At 47.4% G+C, this 23,456-nt stretch overlaps 1 protein-coding gene across 2 annotated transcripts in view; it reads left to right on the forward strand.

Moving 5' to 3' along the window:
* SHROOM2 (shroom family member 2) overlaps positions 1-23,456 on the forward strand; it is a 143,062-nt gene that overhangs the window by 48,065 nt on the left and 71,541 nt on the right. For both annotated transcript variants that reach the window (XM_055337509.1, XM_055337508.1), the window contains exon 2: positions 23,236-23,387. In XM_055337509.1, coding sequence (XP_055193484.1) covers positions 23,236-23,387 — 152 coding nt within the window. The remainder of the gene's footprint in view (positions 1-23,235; positions 23,388-23,456) is intronic.

Here is a 23,456-nt window from a genome sequence, read left to right on the forward strand (position 1 = left end):
TCCCCACTGTTAGATTTTGTCAGAAGGACCCCCTACTGGGACGCCCTGGTGGCTCAGCGGTTTAGCGCTTGCCTTTGGCCCAGGGTGTGATCCTGGGGTCCCAGGATCCAGTCCCACGTTGGGCTCCCTGCATGAAGCCTGCTTTTCCCTCTGCCTGTATCTCTGCCTCTGTGTGTCTCTCATGAATAAATAAATAAAATCTTAAAAAAAAAAAAAAAGGAAGACCCACTGCTGTCACCATTACCTTCTAAGTGCCAACCAAATCTCTGCTTCTTGCCCCTGGTAGAGCCCTGGTAGCCTTATGATCTCTTTGCCAGTCTCTCCTCCTCCTTCCCCAATTTAAACACTTATTCTGCAATAACTGTAGGTTCAATTGCCAATGTAAAAAGATAGATGTTGGGCAGCCCAGGTGGCTCAGCGGTTTAGCTCCGCCTTCAACCCAGGGCATGATCCTGGAGACCTGGGATCGAGTCCCGCATCAGGCTCCCTGCATGGAGCCTGCTTCTCCTTCTGCCTGTGTCTCTGCCTCTCTCTCTCTCTCTCTCTCTCTCTCTCTCTCTCTCTCTCTCTCTCTCTTTCTGTCTCTCATGAATAAATAAATAAAATCTAAAAAAAAAAAAAAAAAAGATGTTTCCCTGGTGGTAACACCTTGCAAAACTCTAGTAACAATATCCCAAGTGGGATATTGATGTGGATAATCAAGATACACCTTTCCATCACCATGAGGACCCACACTGGTTTTAATCCAGCCACATCCCACCCTTAAGTCCTAGCCACTGTTTCTGTAAGTTGTGTTTTAAGAATATTACCTTTATGCAATCCTACAGTCTCTAACCTCGGGATTGGCTGTTTTCACTGAGCATCATTCTCTGGAGATTGACCCAGGCTACTGGATCAAGAGTTCATCGGATTGCTGAATAGTAGTCCATGCTACTTAATGCAAACAATACATATTCATTCATCTACATAATACGTATTCATGTATTGCATCCTGACCAGTAGGTTTCTGCCCTGAGGCCATTGCTGACTTCCTGCTTTCCTCCTCTTCACTGTCTAGAACCTTCTGGGGCAGTTCCCAGTCCTCTGGTGTCCGTGATTACCTATATCCTTGTAAGAGATCCCACTTTGCTATTGAGAAAGAGGGTGTTTCCTTCAGAGCCCAAAATGATGGAGTGTGTGGGGACGACCGGGTCAGATCAGTGGCGCTTGTGCTAACTGGCCTCCAGCAGGCTGGCCCACGCTTGGCACTCCGATGTTTCAGTTCCTTGCCTGTTGGTACAGAATCTTCTTACGAGGTCTGTGTGAAGACAGTGCTGTCCTTCAGGTACATGTGTAGAAATGTGGGAAGGTACAGAATTTCCGTGTACTCTGTCAAAACACTGCTACTTTGGCTCTTTGGTGACACTGCATTCTTTTAGCTTCTGCTCTGTGGGCTGCCGGGCTGCCTGTGTCCTGCCTTTGTAAGGATAAAAAGTTGAAAATCTCTTTCTGTAGTAACGCTCTGTGAATGATTGACTGTTTAGCCTGGAATTAGAGCCAGAGATGTTCCCCAAGTGGCTGGAGCCTGTTTCATCCCTTCAGTGTCTAGTTTTGAATTAACAGGAGTTCTCTGCATTTGAGAAGGGGCCCTTCACTGCCTCCTTGTGCTGCTTTAAAGAGTTATGGCCCCATAGAAAGAGCCTGCTTGTTGAAGGCAGTCTCTCGTGAAGATAGAGATCTGTTGGAATGCCGGGCATGACTAGCAGCCGGCTGAGCCATTCAGACCTTTTGGGAGGTTCGTGTCCATAAAAAGGCTATGTGGTGGTCGGCAAAAAACCAACATTGCCTCCCGACGACACATTCCACTGAGGATGATGGACTGGAATATTCACTTAACTGGGCTTTTTTCCAGGCTCTGCTTTTCAGAAGGACCCTCCCCCACACTCCTCTCTGCCTTGGCAGCACCGGTGGTCCCAAACGTATTCCCTTCTGATGCCTCAACCAGCTGCACGAGTTCTTCAGCTAAGAATCTGTCTCGCTCCTTGCTGGCTTTTCGTAACGTCTGGGGCTTCATTCTTAGGACCACCACCTTTGATTTCTGTTGGAGCTGGGTCTGTCAGAGACATGCTTTCTCTCATACCCTGTCTCCCCTGAGACATTGCACAAATCTTTGTCAACAGCAGTTTTCAAGACTGTTGAATTAGACCCACAAGAAGAATCATTGTAAAACTGGAGTTTTTGAACTCCAATAAAAAAAATACACAAAAAATAGGGCAGCCTGGGTGGCTCAGTGGTTTAGCACTGCCTTCAGCCCAGGGCGTGATCCTGGAGACCCGGGATCGAGTCCCACATCGGGCTCCCTGCATGGAGCCTGCTTCTTCCTCTGCCTGTGCCTCTCTCTGTCTCTCTCTCTGTGTCTCTCTCTCTCTCTGTCTCTCTCTCTCTCTCTCTCTGTGTGTGTCTTTCATGATTAAATAAATAAAATCTTTTTTAAAAAATACACAAAAAATAAAACTGGAGTTTTGAGATCATAAAGCTGAAAGAAAATATAGTCAGGATTGAATTGCTGATTTTGATGAGTTAAGAAACAAAGGCCCAGAGACCAGTGATTTGACCTGTGTGTGTGTGTGTGTGTGTGTGTGTGTACTTCTGGGGAAAATTGGACATTTAAGCTCTTTCTTCAGTCCCTGGCACCCAGCCTGTGAGTTTTCCACAGTGGATGATGCCTGACCCTGCACCCCTCCTGCTCTCCACCGCCCACCCCCACTACATACAATTTAAAACAATCTGGAAGCCATCTTTAAAGCATTGAGAACATACCTCTTGAGCTTTGCCGGTTATTTCCTTTACAAGAAAAGGAAAGCCTATTTGAATATGGATATTTCTTGGGTGCTCAGCGACCTGACACCACCAGCTCATGAGGGAGCCCCCCAGTCTTTCCTTGGTTGGGGAGGGGAAGACTCATCATCCCACGGAGGGGCAGGGTATACCGATTTTCCTGCCAGTACTCCAGAAGGCAGGTAGCCAGTAGGGGGGCTACTGTGGATCCTTCGGAAAGCACATGCTTGGGACAGCCTGGTCTTATTCTGGAACTTTCTGTGCTGAAATGCCTTTGGGTCCATCTGCATCATAGCCTTTTCCTGTGACAAAAGTTCTAAAATTCCTAGTGCTGTCATAACCAAGTACTGCAAACAGGTTGCTTAGGTTTATTGTCTCATGGTTCTGAAAGCTGGATGCCAGAAACCAAGGTGTCAGCAAGGCCATGCTTCCCTGAAGGCTCTGGGGAGGATCCTTCCTTGCTTTCTTCCAACTTCTGCTGGTATAGATCTTCCTTGGTGTTCCTTGGCTTTACTGATGCATCACTCGGTCTTGGCCTCTGTCTTCACATGGTCTTCTATCCTGTATATCTGTGTCCAAATTTCACTCTTACAAGGACACCAGCCATTGCATTAGGATCCACCTTCATCCAGTATGATCTTCTCTTAACTTGATTCCATCTACAAAGTCCCTGTTTCCAAATAAACTGACATTCACAGGTTCTGAGAGGACTTTGGCATGTCTCTTGGAGGAACACAACTCCGCCCTAAAGAGAGTGATAAAACTTCAGTTACAACCTACATACAGAAAAGTGCTCACATTATAAGCATAGGCTTTGATGAATTTCACATGGCAAATCACACATGTAATCCAGATGAAGGAATAGAAGAGACAGGTATCGGGACACCTGGGTGGCTCAGTGGTTGAGTGTCCGCCTTTGGCTCAGGGCCTGGTCCTGGAGTCCCGGGATCGAGCCCCACATCGGACTCCCTGCGAGCAGCCTGCTTCTCCCTCTGCCTGTGTCTCTGCCTCTCTCTATGTGTCTCTTATGAATAAATAAATGTAAAGAGAAAGAGAGAGAGAGAGAGAGAGACAGGTGTCTTTTTTTTTTTTTTAACCCCACAGACTCTGCTTTAAGGAAAGTCTCCCTAGGAAGGCTCCCTACAGCTCTCCTCCCCCTCCTCCCCCAGGCTCTTTAATTTGGTTTGTGCTTTTGAATCTTGTCTGTTGTTGACACTTCAGGCCCTGTATATTGTAATAAAAAACCTGATGATAGGTGTTAGGAAGGTGTTCACATGATGCTTCAGTCTTAGGTATATTTATATGTTTGTTTTTATTTAGAAAAACCTCATACTGAACCATTTCACTCTTTGTCTCCAGTGGTGTACTGAGAACTCTGTGGTAAAGAATAGGTATAAAACAAATGGCAGTCTTAGTGGCAATCATCATATTTAGGTTAGAGATTCCGGGGAAAATTCTTTTATTAAATTTCAGATAGGACCCATTCCATTGTTCATTTTTTCTTTTTCTTTTTCTTTTTTTTTTTAAGACTTTATCTGTATATTTGACAGAGAGCAAGACAGCACAAGGCAGAGGGAGAGGGAGAAGCAAAGAACCCCCTGAGCAGGGAGCCCGACATGGGGCTCGATCCCAGGACCCTGAGATCATGACCCGAGTCAAAGGCAGGTGCTTCACCGACTGAGCCACCAATATACCCCATGTTTCCGTTACTTGTGTTTTATTTTTTTATTTTTTTTTATTTTTTATTTTTTGTTACTTGTGTTTTAAATTTTGATATTTTAAAATCATAATTGTAATCTGTCACTCTTTCATAAAGAGAAAAAAACAGCATTTCTGTCTTCTGTCCTAAATGTCAAGTACGGTGAGAAGAACTTTGCCCATCCATTGGATATTTTAACTGTATTTGCAACCTGTGGTGTTACTTATGCTAACTTTATTTTCCAGATCCTTGGGCGGAACTTTTTTATAGTTTGTCATGGGTGAAAGCTGCCTTCCTGCTTTTCTGAACAGTGATTTAAAAATCCCAAGTAGTCCTATATCAGTCCTAATAGACAAATACATATTTTTTTAAAGATTTCATCTATTTATTCATAGAGACACAGGCAGAGACAAAGGCAGAGGGAGAAGCAGGCTCCATGCAGGGAGCCCGACGCAGAACTCGATCCCGGGTCTCCAGGATCACACCCCAGGCTGCAGGCGGCACTAAACCACTGCACCACCAGGGCTGCCCAACAAATACATATTTTACAACAGATTTTATCCTTAAAGGACTGGGTGAAGCACGAGAGACAGAATGAAGCCAGGCTGCAGCCAGATTTAAAACATGACTTTGCTGAGCTGTACCATGTTGTGTTAAACCACCCAGACCCAAGAAGAAATGGTGACTCCATCCATCCTTCATGTGCACAACCCCCAGGGGGGTGGTGGGCTCTTGTCCTCTCTGTGCCTTGCCTCTGCACACTTTTGCGTATCATAAACTAAGCACATAAAATTAACTCAGTGTGTTTTATTAAATGGCAAATAATTCACTCTTTAACCTGGGACAAAGTAGAGGTGGGCAGCCTAAGCAAATTCTGACATCTGGTGAAAGGTTGCATGCCCCCACGCCCTCCTACCCCCTGCCACCACCACAACCAACTCGCTCTGAGTTTGCTCTTCCTTGGCTGTGGCACTGCTGGATTAGAAGAATTACATCTTTTTACATTGACTCTATTTTTTTTTCTTAAGACCTAAGAATATTTCCATTTTTTTCCCCCAAAGCTGTGAATGAACTCAGGAGAAATAAACAACATTAGGGATTGAAGACTTAGCCTGCACAAATTGGCTGCTGGAAAAAGTCAGCAAAGGCTTTCTGATTTTTGTGCAGTCTCGTTATGATTGGAGGAACTTCAATCTTCAGTGTTTTTCTTTTTCGTGACCAAGAAGAGTTCCAAGTTAGATAATAGTTTGGCTATTTTGGTTTGATTCTAACTTCAGTTCACTGTGGAGAAGTAATATTACTAATGAGATGAGGAATGTGTTTAGTGTAATAAAAACCTGTTTTCATGCAGTCCCATTGCATTTAAACAATTAGATTTTATAAATATCAACCCCTCTTCTGCTCCAAGGGTTTTTATATATGTCTGTGTGTGTGCTGATTATTAATTTTTTTACAGTGCTTTATATCATTATTCTTTGCCAGCAAGGAGTACAAGCTTTAGATGAAGAGAACTGTAATGACTCCTCATACCTGCTAGATTTTTTTTTCTTTTTTTAGGGCAGATGCAGTATGTCTTACTCTTAAATGCAAACATCAATAACCAAGACATTATAGGTTTTCTTAGCCTGTTTCTCAGACATAATAAATTATGCCCCTCAATACCGTTAGCTATTGTGATTTTTAAAAAAATGTTTTGTTCTTTAGACCTATTCCATTTGTTGATTTTCAAGTTACAACAAAGGAAAATGATCTGGATTTGTAAAGAATTGTGACTCATTCGAAAGCATCCATGTCTGCTGGGTGAATTGTCCTGGTTTTCTAAGGACTTCACCCCAGGCACTTCAAGGGAGCACAGACAACCTAGATGGTTGAGTTTGCTGTGCTGGACACTCAGCTCTGGTGTATAGCTGGCTCTGGCCCATGGCTGTCCACTTCCTGGGCTCCGAGACTCTAGGTCTTTCTCTGTGCTTGCACAACATCTGTGGGCACGTGTGTGCATTCTCAGAGGCACCAGATGTTTCTGCCCTCTGTTGCAGCCTCCAGCTGACACCTGCTTCCATACCCTCTGTCAGAACTGCTGCACGACCGTCCTCCCTGCGGGGACTGTGGCTGTCCCCTCCTGGGGCAGATTCCAACTCTGGGGAGAGCAGGGCTACTGGCCATCAGAGACTGTCTTAGGTTAGCAATGATGGGACAACATCACCTAAAAGATGCAATCACACCTGTAGAACTTGGGACTTGAGAGAGGCTGAAAGAGGACACACAGGTAGGCACACCAGCACAGTCCCTGGTGCAGAGATGTTCAGAAGACTGCCTGAGTGTGTAGGGCTCCTGCGTGATTGCCACGGATTCTGACACAGAGGAGGAGGTGTGTGTGACAGAGTAGGACAGGAATTACCCAAACCGGAAGCTGCCATTGGAGCTTACGTGTATGTGACCTTCTGGCATGATTTTTTTTTTTTATATTGTTTTTAAAAGCCAAGGACTGCCAGCCTTTGAAGACCTAAGGAAAGTACTCATAAAAATCCAGATGGTCAGCTTTAGGGGAAAAAAACCAGATCTGCTCCCATTGAGTGCTGATTTTGTCAGAGCTGCCCATGGTTAACTCTGGGTAGCAGGTGCATCTTCGGAGGGAGCACCTGCCACTTCCCTACTGGCACCATCGTAAGAGCTGCATCTTCTGTACGCACGGCCCCTTCTCAGCCTAATGGGCACTTGGTGTGCAACCCAGAGCTGCATGTTCTCCCCACCTTGCTCAGCGAGGCTCTGGGCTGAACCTCTGACCGCTGTTGTCATTTTTTTCCGGGCTCCTGTACCAAAGATACCCAGACTGGGCAGGTGATAAGCCAATAGTTATGTCTCGCAGTTCTGGAGGCCAGAAGTCTAAGATCCACGTGGTGGCAACTCCTGTGTGTGGTGAGATCCCCCTTCCTGGTGTATAAAGGGCTGAGGTAGCACTATGGGGTCTCTTGTGGAAGAGCCCTAATCCCAGGCCTGAGAGCTGCGCCCTCATGATCTCATCCTCTCCAAAGGCCCCACCGTGAAATATCCCACTGGGGATTACGTCTCCACATATGAATTTGGGGAGGACACAGACACAGACACTGAGAAGAGTTTTTCAGAAAGACAGACACTCCTTGTGATGGATGAGATCATCCATATTTTACTGTGTAAAAAGACGGAGGCTTGAGGGGAACCGTGAGTTTACTCAAAGGAAAGGTGAATGTAACTTTGGCCAAGTTCCCTCTGAGCAGCGCCTGTCTTGTATTGCACAGCGGCAGCGTTATCTCAAGGAACAAGCACTGTTTCTTTGAAATGGCAGTAGGCTGGGGACGTCCATTAAAAATAAACAGCCGTGTGTTCTGAAAAGCAGGGACACTTTGTTCTGATGTCCAGCAGTTCCTTTTCCTGTTTCGTGACTGCCTATCAGCTCTTTCAGATTGCTTTTCTACTTTGAAAATGGCAAAACTAAGTCATTGCAGTCATCGCTGTGTAACCGGTGCAGCAGTGCTCCCACCGTTGGTTTTCTGAATCTGTGAGAGAAGGGTCAGAGCCCGAGCGGCTTGATGGGGAGCCTGCTTGGGGTGCTTTTGTCCCACACCACTCTTGTGATTTCTAAGACGGACTTGAAAGACCAAGACAGTGCTGGGGTTTTCCTCCCATGGTCCTAGGATAAAGGCAGGGCTTTAGACAAAAACCTTGTGGTCTTTGATGATTCTCTTCCTCTTTGTTCACCCTTTCCAGAAATGTCACCTACTGCCTTGCAAGAGACATTGGTACAGGAGGGACTAAGCAAAGGTACCACCTGGACTTTGTCCTCAAAGATGTGCTAATCTTGCCGTGGGGCTAGAAGCACAAGCAGGGAACCATAAACAGGGTCCAGAGCAGTGGTCAACAGTGCACCCAGGATGTTGGGGAGGCCAGGAGGAGCACATCTGGTCCTGTGGTAGAGGAAGTAGGGGCCTTGTGTGGTGTCGAGCCAGGTACAATGTGTGCATGTCAGTGATGGGGTTGGGGGTGTGAATGCAGGGGACCCAGCCAACACAGCCTGCAGACAAGGACCATTTTCTCTGGAGAGAAAGAACAAAGGCTTCTTAGTTGGGGGTGTGTGATGTTGGGACAGGCCTCATGGTGCCCAGAACAACGAGGCCTGTTTTGCATGATAATGCTGGGCTATATTAAACAGTGGCTCCACCTGGCCCTGTTGGCCTTCTACATAGCTGCCAGCAACCGCAGACTTCTCTGTGTGAGGCTGCCTGCTTCTTGACTTGGTGGATGTGTTTTGCGTGGCCGGAGGTTAAAATGAGATTTAGGGGGCAGCCTGGATGGCTCAGAGGTTAAGCGTCTGCCTTCGGCCCAGGGCGTGATCCTGGAGTCCTGGGATCGAGTCCTGCATCGGGCTCCCTGCATGAAGCCTGCTTCTCCCTCTGCCTGGGTCTCTGCCTCTGTGTGTGTGTGTGTCTTTCATGAATAAATAAAATCTTTTTTAAAAAATGAGATTTTGGAGGTGTCCTGCTTTGTGTGGGTGTGCTCACGAGAGCTGTAATGCTTTTCTCAGATAATACTTTCTCTGGACCAGTGGTTCTCAACTAAAGATGATTTTTTTTTTTTTGGCATGTGTCCCTTAGGGGACATTGAGTAATATCTGGACACATTATTAGTTGTTACAGCTTGGGATGCTGGATGCTACTGGCATCTAGTAGGTGGACAGCAGCAATGCTACTAACAAACATTTTGTGCCCAATACAACCCCCTGTAACAAAGAATCATCCAGCCCCAAATGTCAGCAGTGCTGAGGTGGACAAATGTGACATGAGATTCTGTGTTTGGCTGTCCCATGTTTTACTTTTTTGGACATCTGAGTTGTTCCAGAGTTTGAGCTGGAGCTATAGATGATGCTGATAGGGACATTCTCGTATGTGTCATTTGGTTAACATACAGGCACATTTCTGACTTACAGCTTATGCAGTCTGGCTTCCCAAGTGGTGCTCTCGATTTATACATCCACCTAGGTTATAGGAGTTGCGGGTACTGGAAGCAGCCCACGTGTCTAGTGACAGATGGAAAAATAAAGAGAAGGTGGCACATATGTGCAATGGATGATCATGCCGCCTTAGAAAGGAAGGCTGCTGAGCCAATCATGCGCTATGACACAGATGAAGCTTGAGTGCTAGGACCAGACAAAAGGACAAATGCTGTATGATTCCACTTCTACAAGGTGTCTAGAGTAGTCAGATTCATGGAAGGAAAGAAAGAATGATGGTTGCCAGGGACTGGAGGAGAAGGGGAATGGGGCGTTGTTTAGCTATAGTGTCAGTTGTGCAGGATAAAGAAGTTATAGAGATCTGTTATTCACAATGTGGTTATGCTTAACACTACTGAACTGTACACCTTAAACATAGTTAAGAGGGTAGACTGTGAGTGTGTAAGCACAGTGACACAGGTGCGGGTGGCCCCCATTTCCTTTCGGGCACTGAAAGGAAGTGCTGGTGGGGCGGTGCTGTGCTCCCGTCCATGTCATGGGCTGCTCAGAGCAGTGATGCACACTAGCACTGGCCCTTCCTTTCTAAACAGGGTGCACCCAGGAACAGAGACTCCATGAGTATCACAGACTAAGAAGATACACCGAAGGAGGTAGAGCTTCTGTAATTGTGGGAGAAGGTCTGCAAGGGCAGGTTGGGGACGCGGAGGGCCCCTGAGCATCCATGCGCATCCAGCCTGGGGAGCCCAAGAGAGGCAGGACCCTCTGTGTGGCCAGCCCTCCGTGGACCTGAGCCTGGCATTGCCCTGTGGGCGTGGGTCCCGTGGCCACAGTGTGAAGGAGGGCATGTGCAGTGATGGAATGTGAAGACACGCTGGATCCTGCTGGGCCCCTCAACGTCCCTGCCTTGCTGAGTGTGAGCTTCTAGAGACCCTTGTTGCTAGTACAGAGTAGTGGTGCTGTATTGCTTCTGCCTCCCAGTCTTGGGCAGGTTCTTTCTAGTGAAGATGGAGATTCTAGAAAATACAGTTCACATTTTAACCAAGAGGACCCACTACTGATGCCTAAGCTTCAAACACCAGATTTTTACTTCGTACATTCAAAGGGCCACCTGGGGAAACTCATGTTCCTTTTTTTCCTCCTTTGCTTGATTACAAATCTCCAGTATTTAAACCATGAGTAGTTTCGAGAGGTGTTTGTGTCTTACCCTTAGAATTTCACTACCACTTAAATCAGGCTTTTTTAAATGGGGGAGATGTGGCCTGGGTTCTGCATAATCCACTTAGGCTAAATTCTTGTAAAATACCCCATTTATATATTGTGACTTTGTCTACTTCAAAAGTTTTCTGTAATGCTATAGTAGCTAAACCGGGAAAAGAGGAAACTTTAAACAATAGCGTCTAGGTTAACTGAGCTTCATTATTATTTTTTTTTTTTCTAAACAGCCTTGTAAAAGGATTTAGAAACCATTCTACCTAAGTAAATAGCTTGGAGCATTGTAAATGAAGCTTTCTCCCCAGCCACAGCCACCATGTCAGCCTTGCTTCCTCCAGTTAAAATCCAGAAGGGGATCATTTGTCACTGAACTTGAGTCTGGAAGCCTAGCCCCGTAGTCCCACCTTGTACACCAACAAATTATAAATTGATATAATTTGTGAATATGCTTGCTTAATACTTTAGAGTTTGTAAAATATTTTGAAAAAAGTTTTAGGTGACAGAACAGACAAAAATAAGGGACCTTCTCTAAATCAAGTAGTTAAGTAAGTGGTGGAGGCAAGTCTTAAGTACTAGATCTCACACCTCATCTTTTAAAAAAAATTCTTAAGATTATTTTTTTAAAAGATTTTATTTATTTAGTTGAGAGAGAGAGAGCACCAGTGAAGGGAGGAGGAGGAGAGGGAGAGGGAGAAGCTGACTCCCTTCTGAGCAGGGAGCCTGATGTGGGGCTCAATCCCAGGACCCCGATCTCATGATCACACCCAACCAACTGAGCCACCCAGGAGCCCCTAAGATTTAATTTTTAAGTAATCTCTACATGCAGTGTGGGACTCAGACTCACAACCCTGAGATCAAAAGTCATACTCCACCAAGTGAGCCAGCAAGGTGCCCCTCACCTGTTTGAAGCCTTCCCTAATGTTCATCATCTCCCCCACTCCCCACCCACACCATTATATAATTTGCTGCTAGGACCCCGTGCATGTCTCTTACTGCACTTGACCCCTGGATTTTCTGTCTGTCAAGGTCTGGTTAGGAGACAAACCATACAGTAATTTGAGCAGGAAACAATATAAAGCAGCGTTCAGCACACTGGCCAGATACCAAGAGAGCATTCTATGTTTTGTCGGTTGGGTAAGGTTGGGCACTCGCCATAGACTGTAAGGCCCAGAAAGCCCAAAACACTTATTATTGTATGGTTCTTTATAGAAAGGTTTGCTGGCCCCCAACATAAAACATAATTAACAGATAATTACTCAAATTGACAAATAATTATTCCTAACTGTCACAGGTGAGGAGAACTCTGAGGAATGCACAGTTGGGGCGCCTGAGGGCCGCAGTCGGTGAAGCATCTGCCTTGGGCTCAAGTCATGATCTCAGGGTCCTGGGATCGAGTCCCATGTCGGGCTCCCTGCTCTATAGGAGCTTGCCTCTGCCTGCTGCACCCCCTACTTGTATTCTTCCTCTCTCTCTCTCTCTCTCTCTCTCTCTCTCTCTCTCTCTCTCTCAAATAAGCGAATACAATCTGTGAAAGCAAGCAAGCAGGCATGGTAGCGGCTCTAAGGAGCGGCCCCGCTCCCAGGACTGAGGCAGATGAGCTAAGGAAGGAGGACCTGGGGCAGCGGCCACCCCAAGACTGGGAGCTACGGAGCAGGACGCGCCCCAGGGAGCTGGCAGGGTGCAGGGGCCCCCGGGAAGGGGCGCAGGCGCTGCTGCCAACATCCCCCGAAGCTGCCCGCTGGCCTGGGCCGGGGGCGCTTGCCAGGAAGCCACCACGCTGCCGGCCCCATCCACGGGAGCAGGCCTGTCCTCGCGCCCCTGCCTCCTCTCCCTCCACTGCCAGGGCTTGGCCGCGGTGCCAGGCAGCAAAGGAGGGATGTTCTCAGGGTCCCACCACAGTACCTCCCCATGGGGCCGGGGAGGGCACGTAGCATACATCGCTCACTGGCATACTGTTGGGATCCATCGTAGACAAACCCTGTGTCTCCTGGCTTGCGACCTCCCTGATGTACAGTGCGGGTTAGAAAATGCTCCCAGGGCGCCTGGGGGGCTCAGCGGTTGAGCGGCTGCCTTCGGCTTAGGGCGTGATCCCAGGGTCCTGGGATCGAGTCTCGCTTCGGGCTCCCTGCAGGGAGCCTGCTTTTCTCTCTGCCTCCCTCCCTGTGTCTCTCATGAATGAATGGATAAAATATTTTATTAAATAAATAAATAAATAAATAAATAAATAAATAAGTAAGTAAGTAAGTAAGTAAGTAAGAAAAGAGACCAAGAAAATGCTCCCTGAATGTTGCTTTCCAGAAACCATCCCTTTCATGGGTTGGCCTGTGTGCCCTGGGGTGCAGTGATGATATGGTGATCAGGGCTTGGCAGCCCTGGCGCCCTAGACCTTTGCCTCATCTGGAGGGGGGCACATACCTCAGGCCTTATCCTGCACTAGGCAGACAGCTATGCCTTGACTCAGAATGAATGCTTCTCCGTTGGTCCCTCATCCAGCTGGCCTGGCTTCTGAGCTGCCACTCCCGACTGCCTGATGCAAACACCCCCCTTCCCTGTTCCTCCTTGAGCTGTCCTCCCTTCTTCTGTTTAGACCTCTAGCTGCCAATTGCAGCCTCCGCAGCCTCCAAATCTTGTCTTCCTCTTCTGGTTGACTTCTCCCTTGACATTTTTGTTGGCCATTTGCCCCCTTTTGCACATGAGCACGTCACCCAGTTGTCTCTTCCTTCCATACATCTCATTGGCCTGGTTCTGTCCATTAAGCTGCCATGGTCTCTTTCTCCAGGCTGCATCTGCCTTTCTTTGTTATAGGGCCTCGTGTGATAAACACTCCTCTTAGGCTGAAAGGAGTGTGTGAGAATCTTCAGAGCAGACTCTCCTGTTCCTTAAAGCCTTGGACTAGACACCAACTTGCTCACCAGAGTCCAAAGCTATGAGGTTTGGTGAACTATGAGGAGGATTGTGGATTATTTGATTAGTTTTGGGGGGGCATCATTTAGTCTCTTCACTCAGCACCAAACCGCCGAGCCACCCAGGCTGCCCTACCAGTGAGATTTTATTGGTGGTTTCCTTTTTTTTTTTTTTAAAGAATGTATTTATTTATTTGACAGAGAACAAGCAGGGGAAGCAGCAGGCTGAGGGAGAGGGAGAAGCAGATCCCCTGCTGAGCTGGGAGCCCAGTGTGGGGCTTGATCTCAGGACCCTGGATCATGACCTGAGCTCAAGGCAGATGCTTAACCAACTGAGCCACCCAGGTGCCCCTTATTGGTGGTTTCCATCTGTACACAGACACTTCATTTTGTATAGTTTTTAACATAGATACCAAAGATCTAGAAAAATCGGGGGTCCCTGGGTGGCTCAGTGGTTTAGCCTTTGGTCCAGGGCACAATCCTGGAGTCCCGGGACCAAGTCCCACATCGGGCTCTCAGCATGGAGCCTGCTTCTCCCTCCTCCTGTGTCTCTGCCCCCCCCCCCCGTGTGTTTATCATAAATAAATAAATAAATAAATCTTAAAAAAAAATCTAGAAAGATGGAGTCTGATTCTTTTCTAAACTGTTATTCTGGTGACTTTCCAGCTTAAAACGTGGAGCAAATTTTCCTTAAGAGGATATAAGTACCAGTGTCTTCTGTGTTGATGATCTGTTCAATCACAGATCCCACTTATTCACAATTCACAATCTAAACATTGTTTAGATTTTCAGGTTTTCAAGGCACTATCACAAAATATTTAGGGAGGGCAGCCCGGGTGGCTCAGCGGTTTAGCGCCTGCCTTCAGCCCAGGGCGTGATCCTGGAGACCCTGGATCGAGTCCCACGCTGGGCTCCCTGCATGGAGTCTGCTTCTCCCTCTGCCTGTGTCTCTGCCTCTCTGTCTCTCTCTCTGTCTCTCTCTCTCTCTGTCTTTCATGAATAAATAAATAAATAAAATTTAAAAAAATATTTAGGGAAATGGGACTAGCATGCTCAGGGACTATGAGAGCTAGGATCAAGGAACTGCTTTCTTTAAGAAATGTGGGGACGGAGGTAACTTTCAATATTCAAGGCACGTTAACGACAAGGCCATGACTCCAAAGTGCCATGTAGCATGCCTTGTATTGGCTATAAAAATTGCTCCCCCCACCCATGGAATGTCAAGCTAACCCCCAGACAACCAGAGCCTCCTGGAATTCAATATCCCACACTTTTCTGGTTGTATCAAAAAATAACCAGCAAATTATTTTACCTCTTGCAAAAAGGGCAGGGGGCATCTGGGTGGCTCAGTAGATTAAACATCTACTTTTGGATCAAGTCCTGATCTCAAGGGCCTGGGATCGAGTCTCACATCGGGCTCCCTGCTCAATGAGGAGTCTGCTTCTCCCTCTCCCTCTGCCTGCAGCTCCCCCTGCTTGTGCTCTCAATCTCTCTCTTCCTCTCTCAATAAAGAAATCCTTAAAAAAAAATATTTCTGGAGCTACTGAAAAGCTTACATTTCCAAAACAGTGATGAAATCTTCCTATGGATTGTGCTAGGAGACAGGGCCCAACAGTAAGACACGGCATGTGATCTTAGAACTAGGCTTCCTTCTCCTCTGCTTCTCGAGAGGCTGGACTCTGCTCAGTCTTTAGTTTCTCCATTTTCTGCAGGTAAATCTTCAGGTTCTCCATTAGCCCCTTCACCGTGTTTTCCCTTCTGTTTGCACTGTTTTGTTTGATGACTTCCTGCTTCCTTTCCACTTCTGCAGGAGCAGGTTTTAGCCAACCACTTGTGGCTCTCCTCTGGGGCTCCCTCATAGCCCCTCCACCTGAGTTGACCTTCTGTTACATATCTTGGCAATGGAGAGGGTGCCAGTCGGTGCTGGGATGCTGGAAAGAAAGAGCCTTCTGGAAGCTGTGCTGCCTGGCTGGTGTAGCTCCTCCTGCCACGGGGGGCCAGGAATTATTCCTTGGTAAAGTCTCAACACCTGTAGGTGGAAGTTTCCAGTTTTCAGTGGACTTCTCTGTCACCAAAGATACACACGCAGATTATTTCACAACTTGAAACTTCCCCTGACTGAGTCAGCTTTCCTTTCTGAAGGAACAGGGCTCGAGGAGAATGAGTAAAACAGTCAAATGAAGCCGACTGAAGTGGTAACTTCAGGGATTTTCCTGTCTAACAACACGCACACTTTGTCACGGAGTGCCTCTTGTCTGGACAGTGAAGCCTTCTTGAGATAGAACTGATAAATGGCAGGTGTGATTCATGGCCTTTGAAATAGGACCTTGGGCTTAATGCTCTTTCATTTTGATCCCTGGCCTTTGTGATTTTCTGAATCACTGGAGCTCAACAGCTCGGCACCACCAGCCTCTATCTTTTGGTGCATCGTGTTCATCTCTGACCACATTGTTAAGTCTTCCCTCACAGCCTCTGGAGTCCTTGCATTTGGTCCTTTCTCTGCCCTGTGTTGCTTTGAGCCCTCGTTTCGGTCCAGTGTCAAGATGGAGTTCAGGATCTCCTTCCTTGCCACTTTGTTCTTAGGAGAAATTCATTTTGCCTCTACCTGCAAGAAGAGTCTTACAGAAGTATTTGCTTGAATAATGTCACTTCCCTGCTTCCATGCCTACCTTCCCTGGGCCCCCACTGCCTCCAGGATATTGTGCAGATTCTGATTCATGGTCAAGTTCCTCATCTTCCCCTTTCTGCCCTTATCTTCAAACACTCCCCGTGAGAGCTCTGCACCCTGCCCGGTGGACATTCCTTTGACGTGCCCGGGCTTCCTGCCTCTGCCCCTGACTTCACGTCAGGAATGTCCTCCCCCATCCACGCTCCTCCTTTCAAGCTGTGTTCGGGGCCCTTCCTAATCGGGAGACCTCATTTCCTCCCTGGACACAGAGGTGAACGTTGCCGCTCACGTTCCCGCTGGGCTGGAGGAGATCCCTTTCGATCCGCTACCGGACAAGATCCTTTTGCCTTCCTGGGCCCTCATTCTTGATCAGCTGTAACGTCGTTCACTGAAGTAGGACACCTTCGTTCCAAAAAGACTCATTACCTGTGCCCCTCCCTGCTGTTTCCATCCAAAACATTTCCACGACGACAGTGAGACGTTCTGCGCAGCGCGGGACATCTGGCTCTCGCTGGGGCTGCAGGCATGAGCCCGTGTGGAGGGCCTGAGTTGACAAGGCGGGGCCCGTGGACTGGCCTGGGCACCTGGGGCTCTCGGTCTGTACGCGTGAACAGCGTGGCACGAGGGCGTGCCCCGTGGGCGTGGAAGGATTTGTCCCTGCCCGCCAGCCACTTCGCACAGGGACTCCTCCGAGGTGAGCGGTGACATCGGGAATGTTCCCCGCCTGCTGTCGGGCAGCCGCGCCCTGTTGGTGGCCCCCACGATCTGCAGACGTCGGCAGCTGTGACTGTGGCTGAGCAGGGCGAAGGCCCACGCCGGAGTGATCATCCACGTCGCCTGTGCTGGAAGCTGTGAGATGTGGGCGGGCAGCACGCTTGCCTCCGCCAGTGCAGGCTTCGGGTTTCTCCTTTGCCCACTCCAAGCCTGATTAGTCCTGCCCCATGGGAGCCGTCGGGGGCCGTCGGGGGTGGCAAGTAGAGTGGAAGTTTTCAGAGCTGCTTTTTGGCTTTAGAGCTACTCTCCGCATAAGCTCAATGAATATCAGAGAGAAATTTTCTCTTGGCAAGGAAGCCAAGGGGTGGGGGGCCTAAAAACCCAGCCAATTTTTTTTTTAAGATTTTATTTATTCATGAGAGACAGAGAGAGAGAGAGAGGCAGAGACACAGGCAGAGGGAGAAGCAGACTCCCTGTGGGGAGCCCGATGCAGGACTCGACCCCGGGTCCCCGGGATCACACCCTGGGCCGAAGGCAGCGCCAAACCACCAAGCCCCCCGGGCTGCCCCCAGCTACTTTATCTCCCAAACACAGACCTGTTGTTTCTGGGAAGCGTAGGTGCAGTGTGGCTAGGACAAGGCCAAAGGATGCTCTGCAATGCAGTCTTCATTTAGAGATGACGAACTTCGGGAGTCTTTGCAGATGAGAAGGAACACGATGTGCATGTCCGTGGTGCAGCCAGAGTAGATGATGTTGCTTCACCAGAGCCTCACAGAACTTGTTCACTGAAGGGCTTGTGGGAATGAGGCTGAAAAACCCAGCAAGTAGTAGCTGAGCCAGACACTGGTCATGGGTCCCCTCTGGGACCTGCTGCCCTCAGCAACTGTCCCAAGACCCTGCAGGGCGTTCCTCATAGAGATTTTGCCTCAAGACTGTCTTGTAATACTCAAATTCAGAGGCAGTCACTGTAGGGAAGACACCCCCCTCACTCTTCTAGTGGGTCAGAATCCTTTTCTTGTCAGATGCTCCGGAGTGTGTGATTATGCTAACCATACATAACATGAAACTTCCCACTTTAGCCACTTTAGAGCGTGTGACTTGGTGGTATTGACTACCAACACTTAACCGTTGCCAGAACTTTTCATCTTCCCAAACCTAAACTCTGTACCCACGAAACTATGATTCCTCCCCTACCCCCAACCCCTCCTAACCTTTATTTTATGTCCTGTGTCTATGAAGTTGCCTCTTCTACTTGCCTCCCATGCGAGCAGAATCCTACAGTCCCACTTCCCGTGATGGCGTATTTCACAGCGCATCACATCCTAAGGATCCATCCATGTGGTAGCAGGTGTCAGAAAGTCCTTCCTTTTTAAGGCTAACATTCCATTGTGTGGGTGGACCACATTTCATTGTCCATGTTACTTCTTGATGGACATTTGAGTTGTTTCCACTTGGAATATGCAACTGTTTAAAGGCAAAAACAAAATTCTATCCTGAGAAATCAGTGACAGAATGAATCGTACTTTGTAAATGTGCATTTCTGAACACCATTCAAAATGCAGGCCAGAGTATATTTCTAAGTTAGACGCCCTATCAGCTTGTGGTCCTGTCCCATGTCTTCCTCCTCATTCAGTCATCGTGGGACTTGGACTCCCATTTACCACCATGTTTCCATTGGTGGTAGAGCTGAAAATCCCAGAAAATCAGCTACATTCATAGAGGTGGACATTTAAATGTCTTAAATGAGATAAGCGTATATACCCATGTGCGTGGTTTTCCTTTGCTGCTTTATTCTGCAGCAGATTTCTCAAAATGATAACATGGAGCACGTATACGCTTAAGGGAGAAACCTCTTTTATCAACGTGTACTTAAGAGGTCCATCTCATCAACTCTTTAACGTGAATAAGTTGTATGTTTATGTTCAGTCATGAGAGTGTCTCTTCAGGGAGAAAGCACTGATCTTCCATTATGAATAAGGTGCACAGCAGGCAGTTTGAGCTAGAAATTGTTGAGAACAGATTTATTACGCTTCACCTAAGCTTTGAATTTGGAAGTTTGTGACGTTAGACTTAAAAAGTACGTTGTTGGCTGAAATCAGTGGCATGTGTGTTCCGGGTTAAGTTTTGTTTTCCTTGTAAATATCAGCAAATAAGGAAACAGAATTGTTAAGGGTTTGTGGCCGTGGAATACATACAGATAGAAAAGACTTCTGTGGACTTTGAAGCAGGTGGGATGTCTGAGAGTCTAGAAAAGTTACTGAAGACAGGGAGTCTGGAAGGAAAAGACCTGCCCCTAGATGTCAGGAAGCTGGAAGGCTCTGGAGTCCCTGGGCCCTCCAGAGTTGTGAAAAGCCTCCATCTGTACCTTGCCTCCTCATCTGCATCCCGATTTTCCATGTCTTGGAACTCCTAGGCTTTCCCACATTACCTAGATGTCTTCTCCGATGCAGTTTGCGATCAGAAATGAGCAAAGTCCACCTCGTCGGTGGTTACGCTTTCTAGCAGCGGTGCACCCATGTGCGTGGATACTTGCCGATGCAGCACTGAGCGGTGGCATGTTGGATGCAGCACTTCCCTGCCCTCTGTCCTCCAGAGGGCACCGCCTGAAATGAGCCCTTCCTCTGCACAAACATGCCAGGGCTCCTTTAGCCCACACAGCACTCGGGATCAAGTACCCCGTGCCTGTCCGTTTGGGGGCCCTTTCGTATTCTGTTGCTTCATTTGCCATACGTGTCCCTTATATATTCTGATGTGTCTCCAGAGCCTGCATTCCTTTAAGGCTATACCAAAGGCCTCGGGCTCTGAAAATCTTTTTAGAGCATCCATACCCAAAGAGGGCAAACATAGTTCTTACTCATCTTGTACTTCATTTCTACATCCCTCATATCTCTACATTGCAAAGCACAGTCTGATCTCCTGGGAGCTTTTTAAAGATGTCTCAGGAATGCAGAAGCTGAGGGGCGCCTGGGTGGCACAGTCGGTGAAGTGTCTGTCTTCAGCTCCGGTCATGACCTCAGGGTCCTGGGATTGAGCTTCCCTCCTCATCAGGGAGCCTTGCTTCTCCTTCTCCCTCTGCTCCTTGCACACATGCGCTCTCTGTCTCTAATTAATTAATTGAAAATCCATTAATTAATTAAAATTAATTAATTAATTAAATCTTTTTTTTAAATGCAGAAGCTCGGGCCCAACTATGGGACTGCTGAATCAGATCTGCATTTTAAATCCTGGGAGACTTGTCTGCACATTACAGTTTGAGAAGTGTTGGTTCATCAAGCCTAGAAATGTCTTCAAGGCAGGAACTATATCTTGCAAGACCCACCTTCCCCCCTCACAATATCTAGCAGGTTTTGTGCATAGTAGTTATTTAGTAGATACTTATTAAGAGAGTAAATACAAACTCTAATCTCACCACGTGGCGGCTTTTTTGTACTCAACACCACCGAAGCATTTAACGACTAGTATTTAGGCAGGAGTTACGAGGTACAGACCCAAGGTACTATCTGCATATAGTCTTTCTGTATTCTAGATTTTGCCCTTAAAATTGTATACCTGGTGCTTGAGAGGTGGGCTGGGAGGAGATGAAACAGATCCAGGCACTCCTTGGAGGACTGCCACGTGCCTGGAGAGTTGGCAGCCCGTGGGTCGGGGTTGGGGGGGGCAGGAGGGGAGGCAAGTGCTGCTCTTGAGCCCAGCCACCACGATGCTGCTGGCTCAGGTAGTCACCCCAGCTGGGGCGCTGATAAGCTTTCCCTGGGAGCCTTCCCCATACCACCAGTCTCACCCACCATCCTTGGCGGTGTGTACTTTGGTGCTGGTGGCCTCTGCGATACTCACTCTTCCTCTTCTATCTCCTGCCCTTTCACCTGGTCCCTCTTCTACCAAAGCTTGAATCACTGGGGACCCAAGGTTGTATTCTCTGTGGTTATCTGCCAATGGGTCTGTCTTCGGTCTTGGCTGCCTCCTGACATCTCCCCACCCCTTAGTCCTTAAATACCTCCTGCTGGGATGGGGGGATCTTTCCTTTCCCCGAGAGCCTCCCCTCCTTGCACCGTCCACTGGCACAGCCTCTGGGCCTCTCCCATGGGGCATGTCTCTCCAGTGCATGTAACATGCACCTTGACTGTACATGGCTGAGGCTGTCATCTTGGGCGGGTGGAAACTTACTTGCAATCTCTCTGTTATTATGTTGGGATAAAATTGTCTAGACTTTTGAAACCAGTTATTAACAAAACCATGAAGCAGTCCATTCCGTTAGGAGTAGTTGTTTAATTTTGTTTATGGTGTTGACTTGCAATGAGTAATTGCCTTGTCAACCGAAGAGTTTGGCTGTCCGTGAATCTAGGTGGAGGTTTTAGGAAAATACCAGGCACTTGCAGAACTGAGCCATGGTCATTGCTTAGTACCCAGCTCTTTAGCTACATAGGAAAAACGTACTGCTCTAGCGCTTTGTGAGGACTTTAGAAGTCATTCTCAAGTTAGTCATGGCAAACAGTCGAGCTGTGAACTTTCAGACTGTACACAGCTCAGAACTGTTAACTTTTTTCACTAGTTTTCCTAGCAGTTAGTAAAGATAATAGCTTCCTGGTATAAAACTGGGGTTGGCAAACTTTTTTTTGTAACAAGCCAAGTAGTAAATATTTTTGGTTTTGTGGGCCAAAATACTCAATTCTGTCCTGTAGCAGTATGTATGTAAACAAGTGGGTGTGGTTATATTCCAGTAAAATTTTATTTACCAAAAAAAAAAAAAAAAAAGGCACAGCTGGCTGCTCATGGGCCATAGGTTGCCAGGCACTAGTACAGAAAGGCTGGGTTAGTTGCTGCCGAGTTGATTATTACTATACAGGAAAAACTAGGATTAAAGTTCAAGATGTCCCAGGATTAAAGTTATCATCAAATGGGTCATATACAAACAAGCTTTACATACATCTGTGTTTGGCACGGAGTCGTGAATACCTTAATAGGCACAGTGTGGCATAATCTAAGTAGGACTTTTTTTTTTTTTTTTTTTAAATTTTTATTTTTTTATTTATTTATGATAGGCACACAGTGAGAGAGAGAGAGAGAGGCAGAGACACAGGCAGAGGGAGAAGCAGGCTCCATGCACCGGGAGCCCGATGTGGGATTCGATCCCAGGTCTCCAGGATCGCGCCCTGGGCCAAAGGCAGGCGCTAAACCACTGCGCCACCCAGGGATCCCTAAGTAGGACTTTAATCAAAGAAATTGCTAAGTGTTAGGCAGGGATGTGGAGGATTTAGAACCTTCACACACAGGACGCTAGCAAACCGCCCAGCGCCTCCTCCAGGTGTTCACCGCAGTTGCCATATGACCCAGCACGGTCATTCCTAGGTGCATACCCACGGGAAATAAAGACATATGTCACACAGAAACTTGAGCACCAGGGTTCATAGCAGCATAATAGCTGGACAGTAAAAACTCCAGTATCTAGCAATGGAGGAGTGGATCAATAAAACGTGGTATTCCATACAACGGAGTATCGTTCAGCCATAAAAAGGAATAATGTACTGACAGGTGCCGCAACACGGTTGAGCCTTGAAACATTATGCTGATTGAAGGAAGCCAGTCACAAATGCTGTGTATCATAGGATTCTTTTTATATGAGCCGTACAGTAGAGGCAAATGCATAGCGAAGGGAGTAGGTTAGTGGGTGCCGGGATGGAAGGGATCAGGAAATGACCACCCATGGCTACTGGGTTTCTTCTAGGCTCGGGGAAGTGTCCTGAAATGGGATGTCGTGCTTGCACAGTTCTGCGAATATACTAAATAGCCATTCCCTTGTATATTTAGATGGATGAGTTTTGTGGTATTTGAATTCTATCTCAATAAAGCAATTGCAAAAACCTAGTTATGGGATTCATGTATGAGAAATAGTAATTTAACAAAAAAATGTATCATTACTGTTTGGATAAAGGAGATGGAGAAAACCAACCTGTGCCTTTGGCTCCACTGTTTAGGGTTGTGTTGTTTGTGAGTGCTCATGCTCTTCCCTATTCCCTCGGTGAATAGTAGCCCTCGTTCGTGCAGAGGTGGCCCCGGGTGAGGCCCCTTGTTCCCAAATAGGAATCATGCGGCCTCAGAGCCCAGGAAGGGTCCTGGCTGATCCTGCAGGTGGTCCTAGAACCTGTGGGCAACACATGTCACAGGCGTGTTGTTTCTGGCTGAGTTCTGGGCACTTGCTTTGCTCGTTTGGAAGCTCATGGGACATGCCTCTTTGTTGCAGATTGAAGAAGGAAGTAAAGCTGCGGCGGTGGACAAGTTACTGGCTGGGGATGAGATCGTCGGCATCAACGACATCGGACTCTCAGGGTTTAGACAGGAAGCGATTTGCCTGGTGAAGGGGTCTCATAAAACCCTAAAGCTGGTAGTGAAACGGTAAGACCCGTGCCTTGTGCCATCTTTGCAAACAGAAGTGAGTGAAATAGCAAAATGTGAAGCCAGGTT

This window comes from Nyctereutes procyonoides, unplaced genomic scaffold (assembly GCF_905146905.1).
Source record: "Nyctereutes procyonoides isolate TBG_1078 unplaced genomic scaffold, NYPRO_anot_genome, whole genome shotgun sequence".
NCBI classification, from domain to species: Eukaryota; Metazoa; Chordata; class Mammalia; order Carnivora; family Canidae; genus Nyctereutes; species Nyctereutes procyonoides.